General features: G+C 35.6%; 1 protein-coding gene across 1 annotated transcript in view; it reads right to left on the reverse strand.

Moving 5' to 3' along the window:
* Positions 1–8741: 8741 nt before the first annotated feature.
* The window catches only part of LOC128666681 (uncharacterized), a 215366-nt gene continuing 208996 nt past the window's right edge, over positions 8742–15111 (reverse strand). The window contains exons 3-12 of the mRNA XM_053721407.1: positions 14850–15014; positions 13788–13935; positions 13231–13532; positions 12323–12530; positions 11811–11942; positions 11423–11571; positions 10938–11147; positions 10452–10508; positions 10065–10291; positions 8742–9745 (exon numbers count right to left, since the gene is read on the reverse strand). Of these exons, the coding sequence (XP_053577382.1) occupies positions 9309–9745; positions 10065–10291; positions 10452–10508; positions 10938–11147; positions 11423–11571; positions 11811–11942; positions 12323–12530; positions 13231–13532; positions 13788–13935; positions 14850–15014 (2035 nt within the window). The 3' untranslated portion in view covers positions 8742–9308. The remainder of the gene's footprint in view (positions 9746–10064; positions 10292–10451; positions 10509–10937; positions 11148–11422; positions 11572–11810; positions 11943–12322; positions 12531–13230; positions 13533–13787; positions 13936–14849; positions 15015–15111) is intronic.

Raw genomic sequence — 15111 nt, forward strand, 5'->3', positions numbered from 1 at the left:
AAATATTAAAAAGAACAGGGCCCAGTACTGATCCCTGGGGGACGCCACTGATTACCTTTGTCCAATCTGAGTATGATCCATTTACTGCTACTCGTTGCTCCCTATCTTTTATCCAGTTATTTATCCATGAGCTAACATTTTCAGCTATTCCCAGTCCCTTAATTTTGTGCATTAATCTCTCATGTGGCACTGTATCAAATGCCTTTGCAAAATCTAAGTATATCACATCAACTGATTCCCCTTTATCTATATTTTTACTTACTTCCTCGTAGAATCTAATTAGATTAGTTTGACATGATCTATTTCTCCTAAAGCCATGCTGATTAGAACTCATAATCTTGTTTACACGAATATGCTCATCAATATAATCCCTTATAATCCCTTCAAATATCTTCCCCACTATTGATGTCAGACTAACTGGTCTATAGCTTCCTGGATCATCCCTGCTTCCCTTTTTGAAGAGTGGCACCACATTAGCTTTACGCCAATCCTGGGGTACCATGCCTGAGGATAATGAGTCTTGAAAAATTAAGAGTAAAGGTTTGTCTATAACAGTGCTAAGTTCACTTAACACCCTTGGGTGTATTCCATCTGGGCCTGGAGTTTTATTTACCTTAATATTTTTTAGTTTTTTCCTGATATCCTCTAAACAAAACCCAGTTAGTGGTATGGACTGGCATGTTCTATTCTGTTCCAAAGTATTCAATGGTTCCTCTCTTGTGTATACTGAAGAAAAAAACTGGTTTAGTACCTCAGCCTTCTCCCTGTCATTATTTATCATGCTACCCTCCACACATTTTAATGTACCTATATTATCCTTCTTAGATTTTTTGCTATTTATGTACTTAAAGAACCTTTTAGGGTTAGACTTAGAATCCTTGGCAATTAATTTTTCATTTTCAATTTTGGCTAATTTGATTGCTTTTTTGCATGCTTTGTTACATTCCTTATAAAAATTGTATGCTGAGTCTGTATTATTTTCTTTTAATAATTTAAATGCCCTACGTTTTTTCCTAATATCTTTTAACACATTTTTATTTAGCCATAACGGCTTAGTTTTTTTATTTTTATTTTTATAACCATATGGTATGTATTGATATGTATATTTATTTAACAAATTTTTAAATATTATCCATTTATCCTCTGTATTTTTATTAGAAAATACATTGTCCCAATTTATATTATTTAATGATTTCCTTAAATCGTTGAATTTTGCTTTCTTGAAATTAAAAGTCTTAGTTAAGCCTTTAAAACACTGCATATGAAAAGAGATTTCAAATGTGACCATGTTATGATCACTGTTACCCAAATGTTCTTTAACTTCTATGTTTGATATTATATCTGTATTGTTTGATAGCACTAAATCCAATATAGCTTTACTCCTAGTTGGCTCCTCTATTAATTGTGACAAGAAGTTATCCCTGAGAACATTTAAAAATCTATCCCCCTTAGCTGAATTACTAGTTTCATTGGCCCAGTTTATATCAGGGTAGTTAAAATCTCGCATAATTACAGCACTGTTATTAGCAGCCTTACCTATTTGGATAAGTAGTTGAGTTTCCTCCGGGTCACTAATGTTGGGAGGCTTGTAGCATGTTCCTAGTAATATTTTTTTAGGATTTTTCCCCCCACTCTTTATTTCAACCCACAGGGTCTCTACATTGTCACTTGTATCATAAATATCTTCCCTTATTGTAGGTTTAAGGTCAGGTTTAATATACATGCAGATTCCTCCACCCCTTTTATTATTCCTGTCCCTCCTAAACAATGTATACCCCTCTAAGTTAACTGCCCAGTCATGTGAATCATCCCACCAAGTTTCAGTTATACTGATAACATCATAGTCCTCTTCTGCAACTAAGAGCGTCAGCTCCCCCATTTTACCTGTCATGCTTCTTGCATTTGTTGTCATACATTTAATTTTCATGTGCTTTCTGCTGCTACTTGGTGTACTTTCCTCTATACTTTCTAATGTGACATTTCTTAAGTCATCCCTTCCTTGAGATATTAAGGGAGTGACATATTCAGACACTGATCTCTCTGTTCTATTTTGTTCTAATTGACCCTCCCCCCCCTTTGCCTAGTTTAAAAGGTTCTCTAAACGTGCTACCATCCTTTCCCCCAACTCACCTGCACCCATGTCATTCAGGTGCAATCCATCCTTACTGTACAATTTGTACCCTAGTGAAAAATCAGCCCAGTGTTCTAAAAAGTCAAACCCCTCATTTTTACATCATGTTTTTAGCCATGAATTAACAGACCTTAGCTCCTTCTGCCTTACTGAGTTAACACACGGCACTGGTAATATCTCAGAAAATATTACTTTGGAGGTCCTTGCTTTAAGCTAGCTACCTAACTCCCTGAAGTCATTTTTTAGGACTCTCCATCTCCCACTGATTTCTTCATTAGTACCAATATGCACCATGACTGCAGGATCAGACCCGCATCCCTCTAACAATCTATCAATACGCTCCACAATATGCCTAACACGAGCCCCTGGAAGACAGCAAACTGTTCTATGTAAAGGGTCTGGATGACAAATTACCCTATCAACCTTCCTTATAATAGAGTCTCCTACCACCAACATCTGCCTCTGGCCCTGACTTGTATGCCCCTCTTCCATGACTGAAGGACTGCCCACCATAGTATGCTCCTCTTCCACAGCTAAAGGACTGTTCACTATACTAGGCAACACGGCCCTCTCTGACACTGCCACCCCCGAACTGATATCCCCAACATCTTCACTTAATCTTGCAAATCTATTGGGGTGTACCAGCTCAGAACTGGCCTGTCTCTTCCGCTTACTTCGCCCTCTAACTGTGACCCAGCTACATCCTGGAGTCTCCTCATCTGAATCCTCCCCATTCCCACTGCTGGAACCATTAACAACCAGCTCAGTCCTATCCATTTCCCTTTCAGGTGTCTGAATTTCATGTAGTGTTGCAATTCGTTCCTCCAGATCCCCAATACGAGTTTCTAAAGAGACAATATGCTCGCACTTGCCACAAACATATAATCCCAGAAGCGGCTGCTCCAGTGATGCAAACATGTTGCAAGCTGTACACTGAATGAGATTCTCACACATTCTTAATAAAAGGTTTAACTTAAAAGTATAAAATAAATATATTTCCCCTTGGTTACCCCAAAACCTTTTTGCCTAACTACCTTAGTTAGCTATTATACTTAAACAGACAATGTTACTTTAACAGAGAATCAATACAGCAAGCCTAAAAGAGCAAGCTCACAGAGTAAATGTGCTAAATTTATAGGCTTGCAAGGCCCAAACAGGTGAAAATAATCCCACCCCTAATTACCCACACAGACAGAAAAACAAAAAAAAATAAAAATGGAATGCTAGAAATAAAGTTATTTAGTTATTTCCTTTTTTTAAAATAAAAATGCAACCCTTGCAAAGCAAATAATTTAGAAAATAGCTTGGTTAGCTATTATACTTAAACAGACAATGTTACTTTAACAGAGAATCAATACAGCAAGCCTAAAAGAGCAAGCTCACAGAGTAAATGTGCTAAATTTATAGGCTTGCAAGGCCCAAACAGGTGAAAATAATCCCACCCCTAATTACCCACACAGAAAAAAAAAAAAAAAAATGGAATGCTAGAAATAGTTATTTAGTTATTTCCTTTTTTTAAAATAAAAATGCAACCCTTGCAAAGCAAATAATTTAGAAAATAGCTTGGTTAGCTATTATACTTAAACAGACAATGTTACTTTAACAGAGAATCAATACAGCAAGCCTATTCTATGTACTATATGTCTCTCTGTACATACTGTCCTCTGGTTTGTTTTTCTATGTACTATATGTCTCTGTACATACTGCCCTGTGCTTTGTTATTCTATGTACTATATGTATCTGTACATACTGCCCTGTGCTTTGTTATTCTATGTACTATATGTCACAGGAGGCATCTATGTGCAGCTACCAATCAGCAGCTACTAAGCATATCTAGATATGCTTTTCAGCAAACAAATCAAAAGAATGAAGCAAATTAGATAATAGAAGTAAATTAGAAAGTTGTTTATAATTGTATGCTCTTTCTAAATCATGAAAGAAAAATTTTGGGTTTCATGTCCCTTTAAGACAATTGTATCTATGGCATAGTTAGCAATAAATTAAACTAGAAATATCTTTTTATATGGGCCAAAAGACATGATCTCACAGGTATATATCCTATGGATCTATGGATCAAATGTAAAAGTTAAAAAAAATGAAAAAAAATGTTATGTTGCTATTTCAACACCAAAAATAAATGACAACAAAATAATAAAACAAATATCAAAAATTATTATTATGTACGGGCCAAAAGACAGGATTTCACAGGTATAGATTTTATGTATATCTAAGGATATAATTTCTATGTATATCTAAGGATACATGTTCTGTATGTGGGAAGTGCTTTATTTTGAAATCATATGTTATTAGGCATCTAAAAGGCCATACATGGTAAAAAGCATTTTCATGTTCTGAATATGTTAACTGATTTACTCTGAAATCATCTCTTATAAGGCATCAGAAAATTCATATAAAGGAGAAAACATTTTCTTGTTCTAAATGTGGGAAATGTTTTGCAAAGAAATCAACTCTAATTATTCATCAGAAAATTCATACAGGAGTGAAATAATTTTCGTGTCATAAATGTGGGAAATGTTTTGTTTAGAAATCAACTCTTTTACTCATCACTTACATACACACACACATACACACACACAGTGGAGGCTCCTCCATATGTGCACAATCGCATGTGCCCCCCTGGTGCCCCCCTGGAGAAAAAAGAAAAAAGAAAGAAAATTAATTTTTTGGCTGAATAAATATAATTTTTCCAATAACCCCCCTATTGGAAAAAATTATATATATTTAGCCAAAAAATGTTCCTGTCTACTGCACAGTTTAATAAAATTAACAAAAAATTCCCTTTTATATATCTCTATACCTCTCTACCGCACATGCGGTAAGAGAGGTATAGCCTGCCTTAGCCCTTAGCAGATTTTTTCAATGTGCCTGCTGCTCCGCCCATAACTGAGCCTATACCTTTCCTAATCGCACAATCTTCAGTGTGCGATTTGGCTCATTGCTATGGGCGGGCAGCAGGGGGAGCACTTTTTTTAATGCTTCCTTTTTTTTTAGCTGCCTGTGTTAGCTGCGACGCTCAGAGGCAGTATTCTACAGGAGGGGGTTGTGTGCTCCGTGTAAGCCCCAGTCACAGCACACATGGCAGCCATGTATAAAAAAATGTACTAAATTTAACTTGCAATTGCTCATACAGTGACTGTATCAGTGCGGTGGAGAGTCAGTGTGGGATTGAGCCACAGTCGGTAACGGAGCCGGTAACGGTAAGTCATGGCCTGGCATAGCCGGATGCCCCTGCTCCTGCAATATGTGAACTGACACTGTATGTGGTTGTGGATAACTCCGGTCCACTATTACAGACCACCAGCCAGCTCCAGCTCTGCTCTGCCTTCCCACCCAGGCATGATGCAATTTTGTCTGCGCAATGCACAGTAAGAGGTGATCAGGCGCGGCAGCAGGCAGGTACAGCAGCCGGAGTGTGGACATGTGTGTGTGAGTGTCCTGATAGTTGATGCATGATGGATGGCGACAGTTCAGGCAAGGTGAAGGAAGGAGGCAAAGTAAGGGCATGCTACACATATTTTCAAAAGTAATCAATCCCTCGTGTGAAATATACATATATATAGCAGTGGTCTGGGTACAGCAGCCGATAATAACATGGAGGAAACTCATGGTAAAATATCAGCATGGCTACAGGAAAATTAAATTCTATTCTTACAATATTTGTAACAATACTTGGCTTCTATCCTCTGATTATGAAGGGGTGTTCATTTTACAATTTAATGAGTTTTGTTTTATTGATAATCCACTCTGAGGCTCTGAGCTAAAGAAATTGCTTTAAATTTATCCTCTTTGTAATTTTTTTATCCCTTCTAAACCGTATCTTAATTTCCACAGCCAAGCTGGAATTTTCAATGAATGAACTGTGGGAGGAAAGATCAGCCTTTCATTTCAGCTTTCTTGACATTTTAATCTGTTGTGACTAGGCAGAGGCGGAAGACAACAGTAAGTTACACAGTATGTCTACCATTTTTTTTTTGTTTTTTTTTCTTGCCCCTTCACCTTTCTACCCTGTTAATGTTATTCATTGTACACACGCATAATTTATATATGTGTGTGTGTGTGTGTGAAATACTTTAGAAAACTACATTTGATTTGACTAAAAAGTTGTATATACAACTAATATGATAATATACTAAAAAAATATAAAACGCCCATTGTTTTTAAGACTATACGATTGTCTGTGCAGTGTGTATTATAGATAAAACTATATGACTTTTTATGGGCTAGTATATTGGATTCATTACTTTATAAGTGCCCCTACCTAATTATAATTACTTACGTGTTTGCATTTTATTTTTTAATGATTATTATGTATAATCCATGCTAGAAAAGCACACTTTCACTGGCACAGTGCTACAGTGATTAATTGCAAAGTTAAAATCCTTACAGAATTGTAATTCAAGTGCAACTATCTCCTACTCATTGTAAAATGTACTTATTTACAAAATGGACATATGCTATGGTTTCATTCTTTCAAATGCAATTTTACAGCATACCCATAATAATCATATAGCTTTCTATAATTATACAGGACTGAATTTCTGTTTTATATATTTTAGTTTTCATCAATTTTCCTAATATAAAACTTTTCATGCTGTATGCTATGCATAACAATTTATGTGAATCTAGTATTGTGTATGTGTGTGTGTATAAGGGCTGGTTGATTGTGATGTGATACTACTTCTGCCCATAGTAGTCTCCTTGCTAATGTTGGTCTGTGTGTAGACCAGTCTCCTGTCAGTATGTATGTCTAAACTGATTTGTAAGTGTGCCAGCGCTATACCTAACTTGGGCATTTCTTAGATATGTTGTTAAATATATACACTCACATACACAATAAAATGGGCGGAGCCATCTGAGGGGCGGGGCTAGTGCTCCCCATCTTCAAAAGTCACCAGCCGCCACTGCACACACATATACACACACATATACACACATACATACACACACATACATACACACAAACATACACACACATATACACACACACACACATACATACATACACACACTCACACACACATATACAGACACACATACATACATACATACATACATACACACACTCACATGCATACACACAGACACACTCACACACATACACACATACACACAAACATACACACATACATACATACACACACACTCACACACACCCTCACACACATACACACAGACACACTCACATACTTACACACACACATGCACACACATACACACACATACACACATACACATGTATCACTTGTTTCACCTGTGACTCATGTAGCAGCCTGAGGTAAAAACTAAAACATGGCTTACACTATCCTTTTCAAATACACCTCCAATCAGATGAATTGAATACATTATACAGTTACACAAACATTTAAAGACATTTCTTGATACTAGCGAGGGGGCGTGGCCTCGCGGGAGTGCGCGGGAGGGGCGTGGCCGACGGGAGAGAACAAACCAGAGGAAGGAAGGAAAGAAAGCGAGCAGAGAGAGAGTGCAAAAGAGTGGGGGAAGAGAGAGAGCTCAAAAGAGAGGGGGGGGAGAGAGAGCTCAAAAGAGAGGGGGGAGAGAGAGCTCAAATGAGAGGGGGGGGGAGAGAGAGCTCAAAAGAGAGGGGGGAGAGAGAGCTCAAAAGAGAGGGGGAGAGAGAGTTTAAAAGAGAGGGGGGAGAGAGAGTGCACAAAAGAGAGAGGGAGAGAGTGCAAAAGAGAGGAGGAGAGAGCGCAAAAGAGAAGGGGTAGAGAGTGCAAAAGAGGGGAAGAGAGAGTGCAAAAGAGAGGAGAAGACAGAGCAAAAGAGAGGGGGGAGAGAGAGCAAAAGAAAGGGGGAGAGAGAGCAAAAGAGAGGGGGGAGAGAGAGAGCGCAAAAGAGAGGGGGGGAGAGAGCGCAAAAGAGGGGGGGAGAGAGAGAGCAAAAGAGGGGGGGAGAGAGAGAGCAAAAGAGGGGGGGAGAGAGAGAGCAAAAGAGGGGGGAGAGAGCAAAATAGGGGAGAGAGAGCAAAAGAGGGCGAGAGAGAGCAAGAGGGGGGAGAGAGCAGATGAGGGGGGGGGGGAAGAGAGAGAGTGAGCAAAAGAGGGGAGAGAGAGAACTCAAAAGAGAGGGGGGGAGAGAGAGAGCGCAAAAGAGAGAGGGGAGAGAGAGGGAGCAAGGGTTGGAACTGCAGTACCTAAAAAATTGGCCCGTGTACACAGGCTTTAGGACTAGTATATATATATTTCAGTATATTTATATACACTGTATATGTGTGTGTCTATATACTGTGTATACATATACTGTATATATAAATATATGTGCGTGTCTATATATAATATATATATATGTATGCATGTTTATATACACTGTATATATGTCTGTGTGTGTGTATATATATATATATATATATATATATGTATATCAGAAGAGAGAGAACAGCACTCCTGAGATAGAACAAAAGCTAGAATAACGTCTATGCCTGTTCATTTACATTGCAACTCAGGGTGCACGCTCTTTTAGCACACTATGCCCCTTCACATAGAAAAAATATCCTGTAGCATATCAGTCTGATCCTGCCCCGAAAATACCAGGTAATTAAAAACTTTTTAAAAATATATTTATTTTAAAAAACAAGTAACCTATTACATTTTACAATTAAATATAATTTTCCTAATGAGTGATAGTGAATTAAGAAAAATATCAAAAAGGATTTGTGACAGTCAACATTACAAAGTATAAAACATGGCATTATGGATACATCAAATGAGTCAATGCAATAAATCAATGCAATACATCTTAATGAATATGCTGGTCTCTCTGAAAACAAAGAGATTAGAAAAAAATTAGATATAAAAAACCATATAAAAAAGACAAGACAAGGAAGCAACACATCATGGGAAAATTAAAAATAAATGTTTAAAATACAAAATTCAAAAACTATATTTCAAAAGTATATAAAACAATTTAAGTCCAATCTGTCCATACTAAAGAGTCCAACTCAGTTAGTCACTGAGCCAATCAAGGTCTGTGCTCTCTCCTTTAAATGATTTCTTTGAAATCCTATGGTTGAACAACAGTTCGGTTTCTATGGGAATAAGTCTGGTGGCATAGAAGAAAATCACCACACGGTGCTCTCCTTTAATGTTCAATATCCTGTAGACTGGTTTAAGATTAAACCTCTTCCTAGAATGGTTTATCAAGCGTCCAACGATTTCTTTGTACGGATGACAAGGACAGGGGAAGGTTTGAGCATCAACACACGGGGTATACCAGACGGATCATGGAAGAAAAATAGATATCTCTTTTCTTCATCAACATAACTTTCATGCAATTGCCGACCTTCATCTGCTGAAATGATCACACCATGGTAATCACAAACAATCTCCCCTTTCTGGAAATTGCGTGTTGTTACCACTGCCTTCCCGTCTCCTACATCTGTGATTGACAGTCCTTTCCATGACTGGTGCTTCACAAGTGAAATTATCGCCTTGTCATTGGGGTCCCATTCATTTGACTTATTTGGCTTCCAGCTTAACAAGACCTCTGAAATGCCTGGGATGTTTCTTTTCCATCCCTGCTTGTCCACGGAGCGTTGAATCTGGTTCTCTGTTGGTTGTCTTCTGGTGAAATCTTCTGCAATACACAGATAAGGCATCAGTTAAATATGGTATTTAACTAGTTACGTATATGGAAATACTAACATAAAAAAACACAATCTTCTAAGAATAGCAAAGAAGACCAAACTTAGTGTAATTCTTTTTTATATATATTTACTATATTCAAACCATATTATATAAATATACTGAGCAGCACTCATACAACATTAGTAGAAATATATTACAAGAGATTGTAAAATGACTATTTTAATTTTAGTAACTTTTAAACTGATATAAACTTGTTTTTGTTTCTGATATTGTATAAATAGTTTTCTATTTGATTATCATTTACTTACTCAATAGTTCTTCTTTTCTTATATTTCTCTGGACAGTCCTCCACTTGTCATAGCATTGTCTATCAAACTGTTCAGTAAACTCTGCCCTTGTTTTCTTCTTTGGGGGTTGCCCATCAATTGTTACAGGAAACTTCTGAACCAGTCTCTCAAAGGCATATTCTTCATTGAGTCGGACAATTGTACATCCTACTACTGCCTGTGGAGGGTTGATCCTGCTGGTCGTTGGCCTGTAGAATGAATAATAAGAGCGTTTTCAACAAAAGTTTGTCTATCCTATGTAAATTTAACAAAATAAAATTTAACAAAATACACATTTCTAAAAAAAGTTAGAATTGGATCCTTAGAAAGAGACCTAGTTGAATGTTGGCAAACTAGAGTATAACCTACCTTTCATCTTCTTGTGTGGTCTTGATTGGCCACATTCTTGATGTCCCTTCACAAGACCTAAAAAAAAAAAGAAGCTACTTTATAATCCAGTTAAAGAAGATAAATTGTAACAGATACACTCAGGGAATTGCTGGAGAGGGGGTATGGTAAATGTATGGTGAATATAGCAATAAATATATAGCAATAACAATTGCTTATCTATTTAAATACTAGTTAATACAATGGCTGATGACAGGGAAGCATAAATAATTTGAAAAACAAGCCCTTAATGGGAAGAACCTAAAATAAATCACATTATAGCCTTACATACTAAAATAAATAAATAAATAAATATCATTTTTGTGTAATTAGTATCTGAAGCATGAAAGGCTTTACAATATTAAATATTAATAATTAAAAATAGTTGATGTTTAAGACTAATCAAGAGTGCAATCTAAACAATATTAATTATAAATATGAATCTTGTATGAGATAGTTTGTACTTACTTTTCTGAAGATTCTTTAGACATTTTTTCAATTAGCGACACAGCTGAACACATGTTTTCTGGAGTCAAACGGTAATACTTATTCACTGTAGCATTCGTGTGGCCCAGATACTGAGCTATGACAATCTTCTCTTCATCAGTTAATAGGTTTCTAGCTGCAGTTTCCATCGCACTTCTTGCTAATCGAGAGGTAATTGCTGGAAGATCAAATCTGTAAGAATTAAACATGGTTAGAACAACATAACCTGTTACATTATATAACTAATCATAGATAGTTAGCAAGATTCCTTGGATTTAACATATTTAAATAGATGAGGTTGTAAGAAGAAACAATAAGTATATCTAGTTTAACATTTACTAATCCTATCTGTTTACTATAAAGAACATTGCAATGGAATATGTTAAAAGCAATTACAATTATATTTATAAAGCATAATCATTTACAAAAGCAATGTGATTACTAATACACAAATGCTGTACAATTACCTGCTGATAAACCGGCTGAGATCATTTGAAGGATTATAAACAGGAAGTCCACAACTGGAAACAAAAAAGGTCTCTTTCTTCATTTCTTTAGTGAACACATGTCCAGGTTTTACCTTTGACCTGATTTTACTGAAATATTCATTAAACCACTGGAAAACAGAAATAAATAATCACATTTTAACATTTATTCCATTTTTATTTTTTTCACATGTTACATTATCGTTCTCATAGTTATTATTAGTTTTAAAACAACATGATATGTGCAATAAAAAAGGACTAAACTAGTAACAATAAAGTGACATAACTAACCAAACACTAGTGGTAAAAATGTTGGTAAGCTAATTCATTAGTAAACCTATGGTTTATTCTGCATAATAGTGAGACTTACGTTCTCCTCTTCTTTATTTAAAGCAAATGTTGGCTTTTGCAGTGCAGAAGTCTTATGTTCCGTGACAGCAACTATGGCAAATCTTTGGCCAGATTGTGAATGGTGCCGTGTTCTCTTGAGCCAATCTCCAATCTAAATTAATAAATAAAAAGGAAAGCATATTATGATCTCTCTGATAAAAAGTAAAGCATGATGTATGGAATATACAGAAACAAAAATAATGAAAGGATCCGCTCTCTTAAAAGGTAATTTATTTGCAAATTGCACTTAGTTAAAAGGCATTAAACAGGAACGATCACTCAGAATACAGAGATGCAAGAGAAACGCGTTTCAGCATTCCCTGCTGTAATAATGATGTATGAAAAAGACACACTTTAGGAACATTATGTTAGGCGCATATGGTTCTATTAGAATGAAACATATCTATGTATGAATCAGAGTCAGATTACAGTGGTGCATTTAAGGACATTGTCATTTACAAATATATTGAACTAGCTTAAAAATATTCTTACCAAAAAGTTCTTCACCACACAAGGGCTCTGAAGATGTTTTAGAAGCAATATGGCCTCAAGATAGTACAGCACCAAGAGTTGATTTTGTGACGAGATCTTTGCATTTCTTTGAAGATCGTCCATAATAATTAAAAAATCTGTCTTAGCTACCTCAAGGGCATGCTGGCATTCCCGAGGTGTATGTTGTTTCTTTACATGGATATCGCATCTAGAAAAAGAAAAAAAAAACATTATGGTTAATGAATATATACATATTCAATCATTTATTAAAGGGATATTAAACACTTCCAGAAATTAATATAAATTATTTAATTACATGTAGTAGAACAACTTTGCAAAATACCATCATTATTTATTTTGTTCTCCTTTCCTGTAATTCTGAATATTGTGGGCTTTCCAATTCATGTTAAACATGGAAGGGCCGACACAGCTAAATTCCACGCAATCAGAGGTTGCACACTCTAGTAAGCCATTTATAACCATTCCTGAAATTGGCCTCAGCAGAAAAAGCACATATACAATTAATTCTCAGGCTATCCTTGGCCCTGAATACATCATCCAAGCAATGATGTATTTAGTGTTCAATGCCCCTTTAATGATTCTCCTCTGGTTCCCTCATAATTTGGCCCAGCTACCTTTACTGTATTGTGCTATGCCTACTGTAATAGTTGGGCTCAAACCACAATTTTCTAAACTTCCATGCTGTGGGATAACCTTAACACATTTACACAGTATTCAAACACAAAATCCATAGCAAATTCATATTTGTACTGCCAGGATGAGCATATAGGAAGTATTCTTATATCCATAAATTTCAAACTAGCATTGTATTATTATATCCAGCTAGCTCTACCTAGCGGCTTTGGGAGAAAAAGAACTATATATACATTAAAGTATAATTATCTTACCTCCTCTGGGTAACCTGTTTGGCAATGTTCTTGTTTTTGTTATTCATTATGTCTCTTAAAATGTCTTCAAATTGTAGAGCTTTAGAATAAAGCTTAGGTTTGTCAAACTTCATATTTGTGCCGAGTCTCAAATAGCGGACAAATCTGTTTATGTTCTTAATGTAGTTTGCCACCGTCTGCTGTGACATCCCAACAGATTCCAAAGTGCTAAAAAATTCTCTTGTTTGTGGGATGTTACTGAAAAATGATGTATTAGCATCAGCAGGATCCATGTAATACAGAAAACGAGACACACTTTCCACCTATAATATAAAATGAACATTGATTATTTCTCATTATAATGTATACTGTCTAACTGTAAATTATAATATCTAATTATGTATAATTATTAGGAGTCGTCATGTGTCATTTGCATAGAGATAGAATACCACTAAACTTGGATAGTATGTAACATTATATAATGTATAATATCTAATCATATAAATATTTCCTTACTTTTGTATAGAGACATATTTTTTTTAGAACGCATCATGTCACATGTCTAAAGTTATTATTACCTCTTGTTTATAGTTGATGACACCAAGGTCTTGTGTCAGATATTGCTTGAAGCCTATAAGCAATGGACTATCCAAGGAATGTTTACTGTAAAGACCCACTTCAGTGGCCTTCTTCCTCAGTGGTGTCTGCCAATTGATCTGTACTTCCCTGAAAAATTACATAAAATAGCATCAGTAAATATAGATAAATAGCATAACATTTAGTCCTTCTATCAGCTTAAGGAAAAACTGCCAAATAGAATAACATAACAGATGGAAAGGACTTTCTAGACTGATTAGAATGTCTACATTACAGAGAACGAGAAATACAGTTTCTATATTTAAAAGAGAGACATTGAGAAGAAAAGAAAAATAAGTTATACAATGGAGAATCAGAAGGTTGGGTTAAATGAACAAGAGAAAATATTGCAAAAAAAGTGAGTCAATAGCTGGACAATTGAAAGATAAAAAAGAAAGAATGAAGAACACAAGAGGAAAAGATAAGCGCTAAACTAAATATACTAACTTCTCTACAGCTCCTAGGAAGTAGTTAAAGAGACAGTCTAGCAAAAATGTATCTTTCATGACTCAGATAGAATAGGGAATTTTAAACAACTTTCCAATTCAATTTTATTATTACATTTACTTTGTTCTCTTGGTATTCTCAGTTGAAAGCTAAACCTTGGTAGGCTAATATGCTAATTTCTAAGCCCTTGAAGTCTGACTATTATCTTAGTGCATTTAACAGTTTTTCACAGCTAGAGGGCATTAGTATATGTGTGTTATATATGAATAACATTGTACTCATGACATGGCATTACTTATGAGAGGGCACTGAATGGCTAAAATTCAAGTCTGTCAAAAGAACTGAGATAAGGGAGCAGTTTTTAGAGGCTTATATACAAGATAACCACAGATGTAAAAAGTATATTAATATAGCCATGTTGGTTATGTAAAACTGGGGAATGGGTAATAAAGCGATTATCTATTTTTTTAACAATAACATTTCTGGAGTAGACTGTCCCTTTGACTATTTAATTCACATAACACATTTAATGAATGTTTGTCATATTGTAAACTTACGGTTGATATAAATCACTGGTTCTTTTCTGTTGTTCTTCTTCTTCCTCTTCATCTTGTTCTTCCTCTTCTTCGTCTTCTTCTTCCTCTTCTTCTTCCTCTTGTTCCTCAATGATGTCTTCTCTCTCCTCATGTTGATAATGCTCCATGTGCCTGGGTTGTACAGTTCTGAAAGAAATGAATAATTATATTAACATTATGTTTCTATACATTCTATATGATGAAACTGGTTCTACAAAAATAGGACAATTAATAAACTTTATTA

Source organism: Bombina bombina, chromosome 7, assembly GCF_027579735.1.
Source record: "Bombina bombina isolate aBomBom1 chromosome 7, aBomBom1.pri, whole genome shotgun sequence".
NCBI classification, from domain to species: Eukaryota; Metazoa; Chordata; class Amphibia; order Anura; family Bombinatoridae; genus Bombina; species Bombina bombina.